Genomic DNA, 14,600 nt, shown 5'->3' with positions numbered 1-14,600 from the left:
CTCCAACTTAATCAATTATGTGAATGTTATAAAAATGCACGTCATATGTTGAATTTTTTTGTATCATTTGCACGTGCCATTATATAATATGTAATAGATATGTGATAATTTAGTTTATTAATCTCTATCTTTTTAGTCAGGTATTGTATTTTATCAAATTATAGCCTAAAATATATTATTTCTATAATCAATAAAAATCTTTTACCAAGCATTCGTGGTTACAAATATTATCTTAATAACATAATAATAATAATAAACCAGGACCGTAATAAATTAAATACATTTTTTAAATATATGTGCATTTTGTGTCACATTTAAACATAATATTAATAACTTTCTACTTCCATAGTGCGTGCGAATAATCCATCGCACCCTATTAGGGTATCCAACTTTTTAAAATTGATGTAACCAATGATTTTATTTTATTTTATTTTATAGAGAATATGGAAATGAATTGGAGAATTTTGACTGATAACTTTTTCCTGTATATTTTACTTACTAAAATAATGCTATATGTATATCAGAAAAAGTGCCTTAATCAATAAACCTTGCAATCAATTTAATTAAATCATAGTCTAATCGAATTTAAATAAAAATGAAAAATATACACACAATAGAGAGAAATAAAATATTTCATAGTACTTTTACTCAAGTTAATGTGTAGAGAACTGTAACGCTCAGATTATTGAGTAGAAAATGAAATTTGTTGTAATCAAGAGCTTTGGTGATCATGTTCACAAGTTGAATTGAATGCACATGAGAAGTGCAGAGAACTTTACATGATATTTTTCTTTTGAATAAAGTGACAATCAATCTCAATATGTTTTATCTATATTTATAAAAAAACGAATCGGTGTTACTTAGAAAAGTAACTTGATTGCCACAATAAAAGCATGTCAGTTTGGTATGTAGAACGCTTAAATCATATAATAGATGTCTAAGCCAAGTGAGTTTCCAAAGTGGTATCACCTATTGCTCAATACTCAACCCTGGATCTCGTGAAACAATGGTTTTTTTTTTTTTCCTCTCTCCAAAATAGGGCTTTGTCCAATGATCGTAAAAGTAACATATAGGAGATCGTTGTGTCATGGGACAATAACATAATAATTAGAGAGAGCCACGTGTGGGTAAGTGGGTGCACTCGTCAAGAGAAGATTGACGATACTAAAGCACTCTGATGGCCACATCATGACGAGGTTGGTGAAGGTTGTGTATAAACTAGTTGAGAATGTTGACCAAATATAAAATGCCAGAGAATGTAATAGTCGAGTATATGATGTGTTTAACGAGTTGTCAATATCGAGGTTTGCAAGAGGTATACCTTAATCACTAGTTAAATGTAATTTTTTCTCTGCAAGAGAAGTAATGGGTTAAGCTCCAAGGTGACTATTGTCTAGAGTTGTACATGAACCACGTTAGCTCGATTAAGTCGCTCGACCTAACTAAAAAAAGCTCGATTCGACTCGGCTTGGAGTTGAGTCGAGTTGATTTTTGGAGCTCAAAAAAATTTCGAGCCGAGTTCAAGCTTGTCCGAGCTCAAATCAACTTGGATCGAACCTCAACTCAAATCGAGCTCAGATTGAACCAGTTCGATGACTTGATTACTCTGATATTGATGTTGCTCACCAAGTGTTCGATGAAATGACTTAACGAAGTGTTGATTCAGATCCGTACATTATTTGTGGGATTGGCTGGTGACGAGGAAGGTATGGATATGAAACAAATCACAAAAAAAAAGACATTATATGATAAAATTACCCTTGTATCTTGATTTTGATGCTACCTATTGAGCATTTGATGAAATACTTATAAATTGCTGCTGCTGTTTTGTATATTGTGAGAAGTTAAAGTTGCACTCCATGTGTTTGAGAAGATGCCACATAGGCTCGAACTTGATTCGAACTAGCTTGAGTTACTGACTGAATTGAGCCGAGCTGGCCTATCAGGCTTGAGGACTGAGCTGAGCCAAGTTTGAGCTTAGGTCTGTCAGTGGCCGAGCTGAGTTGAGCTGTGTTAAGCTCGACTCGATTCGACTTGTGTACAACTCTACTTTTGTCCTTGAGAATGTCTAGAGTATACTTATGTTGTTCATGAAAAATGCTTATGGGAGAATGAGCAACCTCAGATTAAGAAGTATTTTCAAAATCTAAGTGAATTATTATTATTATTATTATTATTATTATTTTTAATATTTGTGCTATAGTATTATTGAATTTTTTACCTAATAAACATTTAAAAGGTTATATTTTATTATGTTAGAAATATTTATTAACTCATAATAAATTCCATAAGCTTTTATTATTGATAATATCACAAGAAGAACATTAAAGTAAAATGTCTTGACGAATTTTCATGCCCAGAAATTACGGAGAACAAGACTTCGTATTGCATCCTGATAACGCAAGTCAACAGTGAGGTGGCTACTGGCTGTTCTTTATGGGACCCGCATTATATATATATATATATATATATGTTTTATCCAACCAGCTTATTTATTTTTCCAAATTATAATAGATCATAAGCCCAAAAACTGTAAGAGATTCAAATCTCCAATTAGCCACACGACATATGGTCGCCACAAAAAGCTTCCACTGTAATGTTTGTTTTTCAACCAATGTGTTGATTAGGTAGCGAGAAAACACAGCTCCAAAACTTTTGCGGTGCCTAAGAAGCTTTTAACGAAGAGTGTTCAATCACCACTTTTTAACGACGAGGTCATTTTCTGATTTAAATCTGCCTAATTTATGAGTTTCTACTGTGAAAAAAAATGAAGGTAAGGTATGGATACACACCACCTCATTACTGATGCTGTTAGTACGCAATCCGCCTCGAAGATCGCGAGCTGAAAAAGGAATAAACGAAAAAGGTGCGCGCTAAACCCTTCGCGCGCACATCCCCTGGCGCCACCTAACGGCTCGCCGAAACGGCTTCGCGCTTTCTCAAAAGTGGGACTGCGGACAAATCACAGCCATTCACATTTCGCTAGATCTGCAATCCACGGCATTTCAAACATCCCTCGCCGCCCCGCGCACAAGTTTCGAAAACACAAAACTCCACTTAACAAGACCCTCAAGTCCGCTCAATAGAAATGATCTCAGACCCCAAAATCCCCAAAAGCCCGAAGCATTCCCCACACTTAGATCTAGCTCCAGACGAGAGAAGAAGAAGCGTTTTCCAGTTTTTCTTTTAGCAGAGACGGAAAATGGCGGATTTTGAGATTTGCCGTCGATTTCTCAATCCATGCTTGCTTCATCTACAGAAAATGGGTTTGGAGCTGAAATGCCCCATCTGGTATCTATCTGCTCTTTCCTTCCTCCCTCTTATCTTTCTAAGGTGGGTCCCACAATGAAGAAAACCCGATGCAAAAAATAGGTCGATCCGCTCATCATTTGTGCTACGATGTAGAAAACAATGGACAGCCGCAGATCTAATCTGAAGTGCATGTGTGGTCAGCTGATGAGTGGATTGGCTTGATTTCATCCCTAGGTAATTTCATGGTGGACCAACCTTTTGGCTGAGCTGAGTGCCCTATAGTCATGATATCTTGGCAATTTTCTGCGAGTTGGGCAATACTCGTTCTTTATGAGGTCGGTATGTAAATTAGGGTTTTTTAATTTGGAGTTCAGAGGGAGGAGTTGCTTGGTAATATGTGTGGACCCATGATCATTCATGGCCTTCCTCTTGTTGATCCCAACCGTTTGTTTAGTGAGGCCCTTCTTAGTTGGTTCATGGTGCAAGTGTTATTTCATTTGGGTGATCTCACCCATCCAATGAAGGAATTTTGGTTTGTTCGTTTGAATATCACGGTGGGATGCACCTGATCATGGAGCATGACTCCTTGGGTGGCAGAGGGCATTAGGAGTAATGGCCCTGTGGGCGTTATTTAATTTATTTTTTTCCTGCAATTCATTTTATGCTGTTTGGCAGTTCATGCACAATCCTTTCTGTAATTTCTGTCATCAGAGGTTTCACATATACAAGCAAAACCTTGAATTTCTTTTCTTTTCTTTTTTCCTTTCTGGTAGTCAATATAGGTCAGTTGGACCTGATAAAGTCCATTAATCAGATCTGAAGCTTGATGTTTTATATTGATTTTAGAGGTTGTGTGTATGGAAACTTGTGGGCTCATTACTCATCTATTTGTATCAATTTGTAATTAATAATCATCTGTGCATTTTAGTGTCTAATCTCTAACCTGGTGCAGCCTAAACTTGCTGAGCCAGCCAATGTTGCTGCCCTGTAATCATATATTTTGCAGGTCTGAAATCTCTCTATGTTTTTCAATTGAGACTGATGTAACTATAAATTTTTTTTTTTTTTTTTCTGTAATATATTTCACATACTCTTCAATTCACGCAGGTCTTGTATTTCTAGACCTATGGAATTCGGATTGAAATGCCTTGTCTGCAAATCACCATTTGTTAATCAGGGTATAGTCACCAACTCTAATGGAGTTCACATCACTCACATAAGTAGGCCTGGGTGCATTTAATCTTTAGTGCACCCTGGTGCTTTTCGAGCCATGCTGAAGGCCAAGTTATCAATCTCGACCATCCTCTAGGCCCTGCTCACTCATGATGGGTACAATAAAAAAAGTCAAATTGACTGTTTGATCCTAACCACCGCATATCTCAGTCTTCTTGGCCACAGATTGATGATTGTGATCATTTTCACAAATTGATTCTCTACATGATTTGGCTAACCAAGGTTGGGCCTACCAGATGGATGGTTGATAGTGGTGACTAGACCTTTTTTAGTTGCAAATGACCCCAATCATTTTCTGTTTTTGGGCATTGATCAGATGAGAAGGATCTTCTGATTGCTACGATTTTCATGGTGGCCCATGGAGAATGGTCCTAATCTAATTGAAGGTCCATATCAATGATTGAACTATCCACTTGTGCACTTGTTGAAAGCTCCATGGTGCACATAAAGTTACTTGGGTGAACTTGAGCATCCTTCTGTTTCTCTTTCCATAGTCCATACACATTTTATGTTTCATAAACTGAGTTCCTCCTGGTGCAGATTTAAGGTTTGCTCCACACATGGAAACTATGGTATCCATCTACAAAAGTTTGGATGCTGCTTTTGGAGGTAACCTTTTTCAACTAGCATCTCAAGTCAATCTATATTGTACATTGTCCACTCTGATTTTCTAGTTCTTTTTTTTTTTTCTTTCTTTCTTTCTGCGTACCTGGTTTGACAGACAGCTGTTTCTGTAATGTTTTTAGATGTTGAGAAGTCTTCAAACCATCATCCAGTCCCGAGCAACTTAGATATTGTTGATGCATCAAGAAGGGAACAAAAACAAAACCTTCATAGAGAAAATTCAAGCAATGTGCAAACATATCTACCTTCTTTCCTGGCAAATAAACGAGTTCAGGCTTCTCTTCATCCTACCAAAAATGAGGTTGAAACTCCTCAGAGCCTTGTAAAATCTAGTAAGCCAAGAAATGATGGAGAAAGTGCTGACTGTATGGGATTGGGTAACCAGAATGGTGAATATAGCGCCAATGAAGAGGCTTTGGTTAATGGGAGAGATCCCGCTTCATCACCATTTTCCTTGTTAAGAGACCCTGAATACGAAGAGCGTGGAACTCATGAAAGAGATGTGAGTCAGCTGGTACAGTCATCCCCTGACAGCCCTCCATCGTTTGGCGACATCAAGGATTCTGACGATGACAGCAATGATCAAGGCAGTGAGCATGTAAGTCTATATCTGATGGCCTTTGTTGTTGGATAATGCTCATTCATGCATAAGCAATGATCTCAAAAAGTTAATTCACTCACTGAATCAAGCAATTTTTTTTCCCTCACTGGATATTAGAGCTATCCATGTGATGGGCACGGCAAATCGTGAATCACAATTAATGTAAAGGAAAAAATGACACTTCAGAGTGGTCAAAGTAGGAAGTTATTGCAGATGGTGATCCTCTTTAATGTGCTCCTTCTAAGGAAGGTGCATCACTTACATCACAAGTGAAATCAGCGCCTCTTTGAATGGCGATGCACTTTTGTTAAAATTGGTCCTTTATTTGAAACAACTTCCTATATTTTATTTTATTTGATTAAAAAACAGTGAAACACCACACACACACACACATATATGGAAATAGTGGATTGTAAAGGCCACACAGTCACATGCCTTCATCATTGTACCATGAGGTTTTGGGTTCTTCAGGGATTCTCATGAATGAGTCATTTGTATTGATAAAAATATCATGTTTTTACCAAGGTTGGCTGACTCGGCAAGTTAACTTGGGACTTGCTAGAGTCAACCTGGTTTTTGTGCCCCATTGAATCAAAATTGATGTTGATTCGGTTGGGGTGAAAATGGGACATCACTGGACGAGTTTCCCTGAGTTTTCCCATGACTCAATGATTCTTACAAAACCTGGCCAAGTTGCATGCTTCTTCTCCTTTGCCCTTTTCCTTCTTCTTCCTTCCACTACTCCCCCTTTTCTTCCTTCTTCCTTCTCATTCATCTTCTTCCAATTCTGTTGCATGTGGTGGCATGTGGCTGTTGCTGTTGTGACAGCCCCATTCAACCCCCAAAAAGGAGCTTTACGACACTCAGGCTGTGTGTGGTGCTTGGTAGGCGGGCACTTGAAAATTGTACATGTGGCATGTGTTAACTCTAGTCAAAAGGAAAAGATCGTGCAGCCCATTCTCGCCAAGTCACAATCCCAAGATCAGATTGTTTGAACAATTCTAACCTCTGTTTGGTGGACACTTGTATGCGGAAATATGGTGATTGGATGTTTTTCATTTTTAACTGTGCAATGGATGCTCCCTAATCCACCAGTTAGATGATAACATAATTTTGATTTTTTGTTCATGATATATTTCCATTGCCTTCCATTTTCTGGATGGTTTAATTTGACTAAATGCATGCCATGTGTGCAATCTCTAAGTAATTTCCAAGTGGTACGTATTGTCCACGATACTTTGGCAAAGCATCAAAGTTATTCTCTAAAAAAAGAGACTTTGGAAATTTGGTAGAGTGTGATGGTTGATGCTCAGGTATTAAGAAATCTTACAAGTGGCAATGTGGCATGCAAGCAACTTAAATTAAACTCTGGAAATTATGGTCTCCAATTTAGATGGATCATTTATATATGAATTTCAGATATTTAAATTTTTAGCTAATAGATTAGTGCATATTTAATGAATGGCTGAAATAAAAACTTGTTGACACTTTTGATTCAACAAGCAAATGTTCATTAATCAAGTGTTATGAACATTCACTCAATTTGGTTTTGATGTGATGAACTATTTGTAGTGGGCCACACAATTTGGATAGTTTAATTTGAGTAGTGTATGCCTTGTACAAGTTACAAGTCCTGGTGCCTATGTCTCATTAATTGCCCACTGCTGAAGTACTAGTAACTTACTAAAGGGAAGACTCTTGTGATAGTCACCACCATTTTGAAAATGGTGTTGACTTGTATTTTTTCTCACACATTGTTTTCCAGACATGCATTAGTGGTCCCATCCCACAAAACTTGACTTGCCTGAGTCACTGTCAAAATCGATAGGTTAAATGAGTTGAGTTTGAGGCCTGAGCATTGTTGTCAAATAGCGTAAATGATTGTATGCGACCCAAGGGGGTTGTACGCATGTGCAATCGCATAATCACATATGCCATCACACAGCCCTTCAAAAAAGTTACCTTTAAAATTAAAAAAAAAAAATAAAATCACACAAGCAATGGCATAATTGCATAAGCCATTGCATATGCCATGACATAATGCCCAATGGTCATATAACTGCATATGCAGCTATGGCATATGTGATATATGATCCTAAAATGGCATGTGCGATGTGCTTATGTGATTGCATATGACAATAGTCATGAGCAATGTTTTCAAAAGCGATCGCATAATTGCATATTGCCATTCATATGGCATATGCAATGGTCGCATATGCCATATGGATGGTATGTGATCACATATTGCATAAAGTGATCACATATGCGATTGCATACTTTCCATTTTTCAGTTTTTTTTTTTTTTAATATATATATATATAATTTTAATTTTTAAAATTTTAAATTTTCAAAAAAAGGTTGTGCGATCCCTTATGTGATTGTGCGATCAGGCATAAATGATCGCAAATGATTGCTTATGCCATTTGACAACATTGCTCATGAGTCTGCCAACCTTGTTTGAATTTTGAGAATAGCTTGTCATAAATTACTTTGTGGTCTTATTTATGTGCGCTTTCCTTCTTTGATCATCATTATCATCATCATCATCTAAGCCTTATCCCAATTAATTGGGTTGGCTACATGACTCTTGTTATGCCATTCCACTCTGTTGAGGGCTAGAACTTTAGTTAGGCCATAAGTCAAGTCTTTTCTTACTACCTCCATCTGTGACCTTTTGGGCCTTCCCCTTGCTCTTTTAGAGCCTTCAGCCTGTACCAACTCCTCCTAACTGATGCACTTTGTAGTTTTGTTTCACGTGACCAAACTATTTAATTTTGCTTTCCCTCATCTTATTACCTATTGGTGCTATTCCAACATTCTGTCCCATAAAGCATGGCTGTTCTTACAGCTATCCTATCCAATTTTCCTTTCAGTTTGAGTGGTACATGATGATCACATAAAACTCTAGGGGCACATCTCCATTTTCTTCCACCCCACTTGAATTCTAAGGGTAACATATTCTCATTCTTTCCACTGTCATGAATTACTGACCCAAGGTATCGAAAGTGGCCATTTTGGGAAACTTCTTGGTTAGCAATCTTAACTACTTCCTTCTTTAATGGTGCACAAAATGCATGGCATCACACACCTTTCTTGTGTGCATGTGTGATGCATTGCATGCCTTTCTTTTGTGTGTGTATGTGTAAGCACATATGTGAGATCACACACGCACACATATGTTATAAATGTTGATGCGTCTGGCTGCCATTTGAAGTTGAAGCACCTGGATTTAGAAACTGTGTATGTTAATATATTCTAATCCTTAAAGAAGTTCATTTTATTCTTAATCTGCTGTACATTTTAGAAGCGTAACCTTTTGATAAATGCCTAGTGCCTGACTAAGAAATATCAGAAGGCTCAACCAATCTTTGTTAGTTTCTCTCCATGTATGTGGGTGCTTGCACACTAACACTTGCGTGCTTGACTTTGATCCTTATTTCTGTGTTCTCTCGCTATATTTTAATCATGTGTCTTTTTACTATATACCAGGGCTAATTGGTTTCTTGCTTTGATGTCAATGGCACTTTCACCTTATAGAAATGTTGACTTACTCTATTAACTCAAATACCTTATACCATGTTCCATCTTTACCTTCTACAGTTGGCATTTTGAGGTTTCACTGCCTTCCTGAATCATGTTTCTTAGTCAGTTCAATAGTCATTCCTAATGAATAGATATCTTTTTGTAGGTATTCTTTCTTACTTTTGGATCTAACCACATTTGCAGAGTGCAGAGAGGTTGTCATCTAAGGGTGCGAGCAAGAAAGGACCAGAAGATGGGGCCAGCCTAGAAGCAGAAGTTGTTTTACGCTGTTCACCAATAACAGATCCTTCAGTCAGGAAATCAGATGTGTCAAGGAAATTAAATGTTAGAAGCCCCTCCTCATCTGAAGGGGACCAAACCAGAGACTCAAAGAGACAGAAGAAGTCAGATTGTGGGCTTCCTGATTTGGTAATATACATTGGTCCTCACACTAGTGGATTCAAATCATGATAATTCTACAAAATGTGTATTGGCATGTCTCTGATTATGAATCTGGATTAAATTGGATCTTTTGCAAGATGCAGCTGTCCAATCCTTCTAGCTCTACGAACACAGGTCCAGCTGCTGTATGTGCATTTTGTCAGTCCTCTAAATACTCTAAGGTGATTCATCATTTCTGACTTCAGTTGATTATTTGACCTTTTTACTAAAATGCATACAAATAATCATGTATTTCTCCATGAGGCATTATGCCTGTGCTTATTTAGAAGTAATTATTAATGACATGTTTGTTATGTACAATGTGTTCATAGTTCACCTTGCATTTTTTATTTATTTACTGACTGAAAAAAATCTCATGATATTTGACTCAATCTCACTGTTCAACCCCTGTTTGGTCTTCTAGGCTACTGGACCGATGTTGCATTATTCCAACGGGACAGAAATTGAGGCAGATCAAGCAATCCACTCCAATGCCCTGCATGTTCACAAGCAATGTGTTGAATGGTATATCTTGTTTTGAAACTGGTTTTCAATAATTATGGTAAAGCATATTTGAATGCACAATTGGCTGATTGCATCTTAATTATTCATCGTTATATTGCACGATTGGTCCAGTTGAGTTTCTTTCCCATTTGGAAATCTTGGAAATTGTAAGAAAAGAGGGCTTAAAACATAGTTGAGATACAAGGCTGCTAATGAAGAAGACCCCCGGACCTCCAAACTCTCTAATCGTCTCTAGATTAGAGAAAGACCTCCGGACCTCCAAACCATTTTAATTAATTCCACTCCAAACCTCCATATCCATTTTGACACTATGATCAGAGAAAGACCTCTGGACCCCGGTGATCCGGAAAACAACGAAGACGGAGAAGGAAGAGCTGACGCAAGACGAGGATATCTCGGTAATCGCGATGGCTCATCACAGCAATGAGGGAAAGGAACGGCAGCTGCAAGCATCAACGGGACGAGTCTCAAGACTAACGATAAGGCTATCTCGGGAGAAGGGGATGATGCTAATTGTGTTGCTTTGTCGGAGGGTTGGACGGAGGTCGGAAGAAGAAAAGGATGTCCCTAAAGGAAGTCCAACCAAGAGAGAAGGAATTCGCTTTTCCCAACTTTGTATGTAAAAGGGTATCCTCTCGGTTGGTTGCCCGTCAACATCTCCAGTGTCTTCGGTCGCGCGAGAGCGGTGATGGAGGTTATCATGCCAAGGGATGCTAACTCAGGGCAATATAGGGGTTTTGCTCTTGTTCGGATGAGCTTTGAAGAAGAGCTCTCTAGAGCTGTTCTAATGCTTCATGGGGAGCATTTCGGCGGGGTGTGTCACGCCCCAAATTCGAAAACCGGGCTCACAAAATTTCCGATCGTTGAATCTGGCGCCGACAGCCTCCGTAGTACCCCATTCTCGGCTCCCGGCACCCATATACCAGGTTCTGATCCTGAGTTCTACAAGGAGGATTTCTAACATGATTTTGATTCGTAATAAGCATAACCCACGGACAATAACCACAAAAATACCATCACAAAATCCACTATGATAAAAAACTTTGAGTACAATGCGTATGAAGGGAAATACAAGATAATAATGGAAACTCCCGAAGCTCGACTGCACCCTCCCACTGCGGCGAGGATACGGCCGCGTCCTGACGTCATCTGCACGCATCAATCGTGCATAAGCTTATAAAAAGCTTAGAGGGTGGTGTAAGTGTGTGCGCAATATGAGCATGCTTAGAATACAATGTCAGAGTAATGCGAAATCATGCTGATGAGTACATGAATGCAATCAGCCGTACCAAGGCTATGCGGTGCAAAATATGAATGCTATCGGCCATATCAAGACCATGCGATGCGAAATGCAACTCATGCATGCCAATCATCATCCACATATCAATAGAGCTACTCACTAGAGCATCAAATATCAGTATGATTCTCACTCTGGATAATCACCGGGGTTTAGTACACTCCAAATGGCATTGCCCCTTTCTCAGGCGCGCAGTTCAAGTGAGCGTAAGAAACCTCACTATCCGCCTGGCCAATAGTCTGCCAATACCTATTCAGCATGTCGATAGTGGATCCATTTACGAGCTGGTCAAACTCAGCCTAGCAATACTCCCTACCCTCGGGCGAGTAAGGCCACACTCCTTTCCAACCGACCACGACATAGTGAGAGGTGCGACCTCCTGGTATTTGGCCCTCGTGCGCTCATGTATCTACTCGGTCTCGACGTTGGAGTCTTTTGGTACTGTCGGGTTTAGGGATTTTTACCTAGGGACATCTATGGCGCCCCGATGCTAGAAACAGTATTTCCGGTGTCCGATCTTGCCATCTACAATGTGCCTGTGGAGGCCACAGCCCTGATGTTGCTAGGGCGTGCAGTAATCATGTCATATAAATACGAAGTGCACGAATCACACTACTAGTTATGTAACAATCCTGCGCGTACCGCGTGCTCATGTAGGGCAACTCCGCCTATCAGGGAGCCTATAAACAATCTGCCCGAAGGCATATATTATGATCAGTCACTCCTCATATCAAGCATACATATGATGCGTATGAGCATGAATCATGGAATTATACTAAACATGTTATATGGTGATGGACTTTGTTCATAACGAAGATGGGCCTAGACGGCCTACACACTACAAGTATGGGCCTATAAATGGGCCCTAGGGAGAGTCATAATGCGGACATTTAACCAACATTATCCTTACAATGTGGACATCAAACCATCATTGCTCCCAGGGCACGACCCGTTATAAACATCATTATATACACCACGGTGAAATCACACATTGCAATGGACCTAAATACATCCCATTGGGCCTTAACTACATCACATGGGCCGCATCAAATGGGCCGCATCAATGGGCTGCACTAATGAGCCTTTTGTACATTGCAATGGGCCATAATCCATGAGCCTTGAATACATCACAATGGGCCCTCATATGGCAAGTGGGCCACACCACATGGGCCATATGTACATCAAATAGGCTACACCAATGGGTCCCATGTATATCAAATGGGCCACACCCAAATATAAGTGGTGATAATGATTTCCACCATTAAAATTTCTAAGGCTCACCATAACATTTATTTCCCATCCAATCTGATCATAAGGTCACACAGACCTGAATTAAGAGGAAAAACAAATTTCCTACTAATCCAAAACTTCTGCATTCCCAAAGGATTTCAATGGTAGACGTTCAATCCTTACTGTGCAGTGTGGTCCACTTGATAAATAGATCTGTCTTATTTTTGTCTCAAGCCTTAAAATTATCTTTCAAAGTGGTTGGACGGTTTGGATGCAACACGTGCATCATGGTGGGTCCCATAGGGATGGACGGCATAGATAAAGTATGTACCTCATGGTGGGGTCCACACTAATGGAAGGTGTGGATTACAATACATACATCAGTGGGTCCCACCATAATGTTGACCTACCATCCAATCTGTTAATAAGGTCACAAGGACCTGAATGAAGAGGAAAAACAAATTTCATATTGATCCAAAACTCCTGGACCACAGGAGTTTCAATGGCAGGCGCTCAATCCCACTGTTCCCTACCGCATGGGCCACCTGAGCTGAGTATCCGACATATTTTTGGGGTGGCCCACCATGGCAGGGACCCATGTCCCTGCCCGTCCTTAACATCCCAGCGCAGCAGGACGCTGCGCATCCTCTGGACAGCAGCAGCGCTTGCTGCTGCTTAGTTTTTTTTTTTTGAAAAATGGTTTTCTCGAGGTTTTTCGTAGGTGGGGCCCGCATCAGGAGAATCCACTCCAGCCATTGGATTCTACGGCTCAAGACTGACCAAATGAGCCCAATATGCGATGTGTTTTGGTGTATAGAAACATCAGACTAGGCCCTAATGGATGTAAATGGTAGAAATCACTGTTTCCTATGTTATGGCCCGCCAGAAAAATCGGATTGGCCTCATATTTTGGCTCAACGTCTAAAATGAGCTGGGGAATGGAATGGACGGTGTGGATTAGATCCATACATCAAGGTGGGGCCTGCATGAGCGGTCTACCCAAAGTTTCAAATCAAACTGATATTTTTGTTTTCATCCCAACCTCCAGCGTGCATCTAGGGAGGTTGGGCGTCAATACACCACTGTTCGTTTACACTTCTCTGTGAACCCATGTCCAACGTCCTTGGACCCTGGACGGTTTGCATATAACACATCTAAGGTGGGCCCCACCTACAGGTGTGCTGCCTAGGTGGGCTACTAAATGGTTAGATGGTGTGGATAAGACGTACATCAAGGGTGGGGTCCATTCGAGTGGGCCACACAGCCACATCATCTCCAAAATGGAGAGAGAGAGAGAGAGAGAGAGAGAGAGAGAGAGACGTGTGATGGAGGGACCCTGACACTATGGGCCCTCCCTTTCATGCATTTCAATCATAAATCAACTGGGTCGACCCTAATACATGTGGGCCCACCAAATTAAAAATCAACAGTGGAGATTCCTTCTTCACTAAAATGGAAGGTCTAGATGACCTCTTTCATGCAAGGAAAATAAACATCATGATGGGGTCCATGGAGAATGGCCCCATCATGGAATGATCATGAGAATCAAGGTGGGCCATCGGTCACATCTAGGGTTCAAAGTGAGATTCATACCATCAATCGGTAGGCCTCACTTGGCCCGTCATCAAAACATGAAATCTAGACCTATAGAACACCCACCGTTCGATCTTCTTGGTCCGATGGAACGTCGATCTCCTTGCTTTCAATTTTGATGGAGGTAGATGATGAATGGATGGTTGAGATGGGAGATGAGAGAGGGAAAGTGGGCCACACTTGGCTTTGGGAGAGAGAGAGAGCTTGGACGTTGGAGTTTTTTTTGTTGCTTGGGAGATTTTTTTTGAGAAATGAGGGAGAGAGAGAGAGAAGTGATGGGAT

The 14,600-nt window shown here is 40.0% G+C and overlaps 1 protein-coding gene across 3 annotated transcripts in view; it reads left to right on the top strand.

Moving 5' to 3' along the window:
• The first annotated feature begins 2,847 nt into the window (after positions 1 to 2,847).
• The window catches only part of LOC131245804 (BRCA1-associated RING domain protein 1-like), a 28,399-nt gene continuing 16,646 nt past the window's right edge, over positions 2,848 to 14,600 (top strand). The window contains exons 1-8 of one of the 3 annotated variants that reach the window (XM_058245509.1): positions 2,848 to 3,291; positions 4,205 to 4,258; positions 4,360 to 4,430; positions 5,026 to 5,094; positions 5,232 to 5,707; positions 9,437 to 9,661; positions 9,772 to 9,855; positions 10,098 to 10,198. In XM_058245509.1, the coding sequence (XP_058101492.1) occupies positions 3,203 to 3,291; positions 4,205 to 4,258; positions 4,360 to 4,430; positions 5,026 to 5,094; positions 5,232 to 5,707; positions 9,437 to 9,661; positions 9,772 to 9,855; positions 10,098 to 10,198 (1,169 nt within the window). In that variant the 5' untranslated portion in view covers positions 2,848 to 3,202. Of the gene's footprint in view, positions 3,292 to 4,204; positions 4,259 to 4,359; positions 4,431 to 5,025; positions 5,095 to 5,231; positions 5,708 to 9,436; positions 9,662 to 9,771; positions 9,856 to 10,097; positions 10,199 to 14,600 lie in introns of those variants that run through there. The other 2 variants (XM_058245510.1, XM_058245511.1) reach the window with 2 other exon arrangements.

Source organism: Magnolia sinica, chromosome 5 (genome assembly GCF_029962835.1).
Source record: "Magnolia sinica isolate HGM2019 chromosome 5, MsV1, whole genome shotgun sequence".
NCBI classification, from domain to species: domain Eukaryota; kingdom Viridiplantae; phylum Streptophyta; class Magnoliopsida; order Magnoliales; family Magnoliaceae; genus Magnolia; species Magnolia sinica.
Note: the sequence above shows the minus strand (reverse complement) of the source record. Positions and strands in the feature narration are given on the sequence as shown.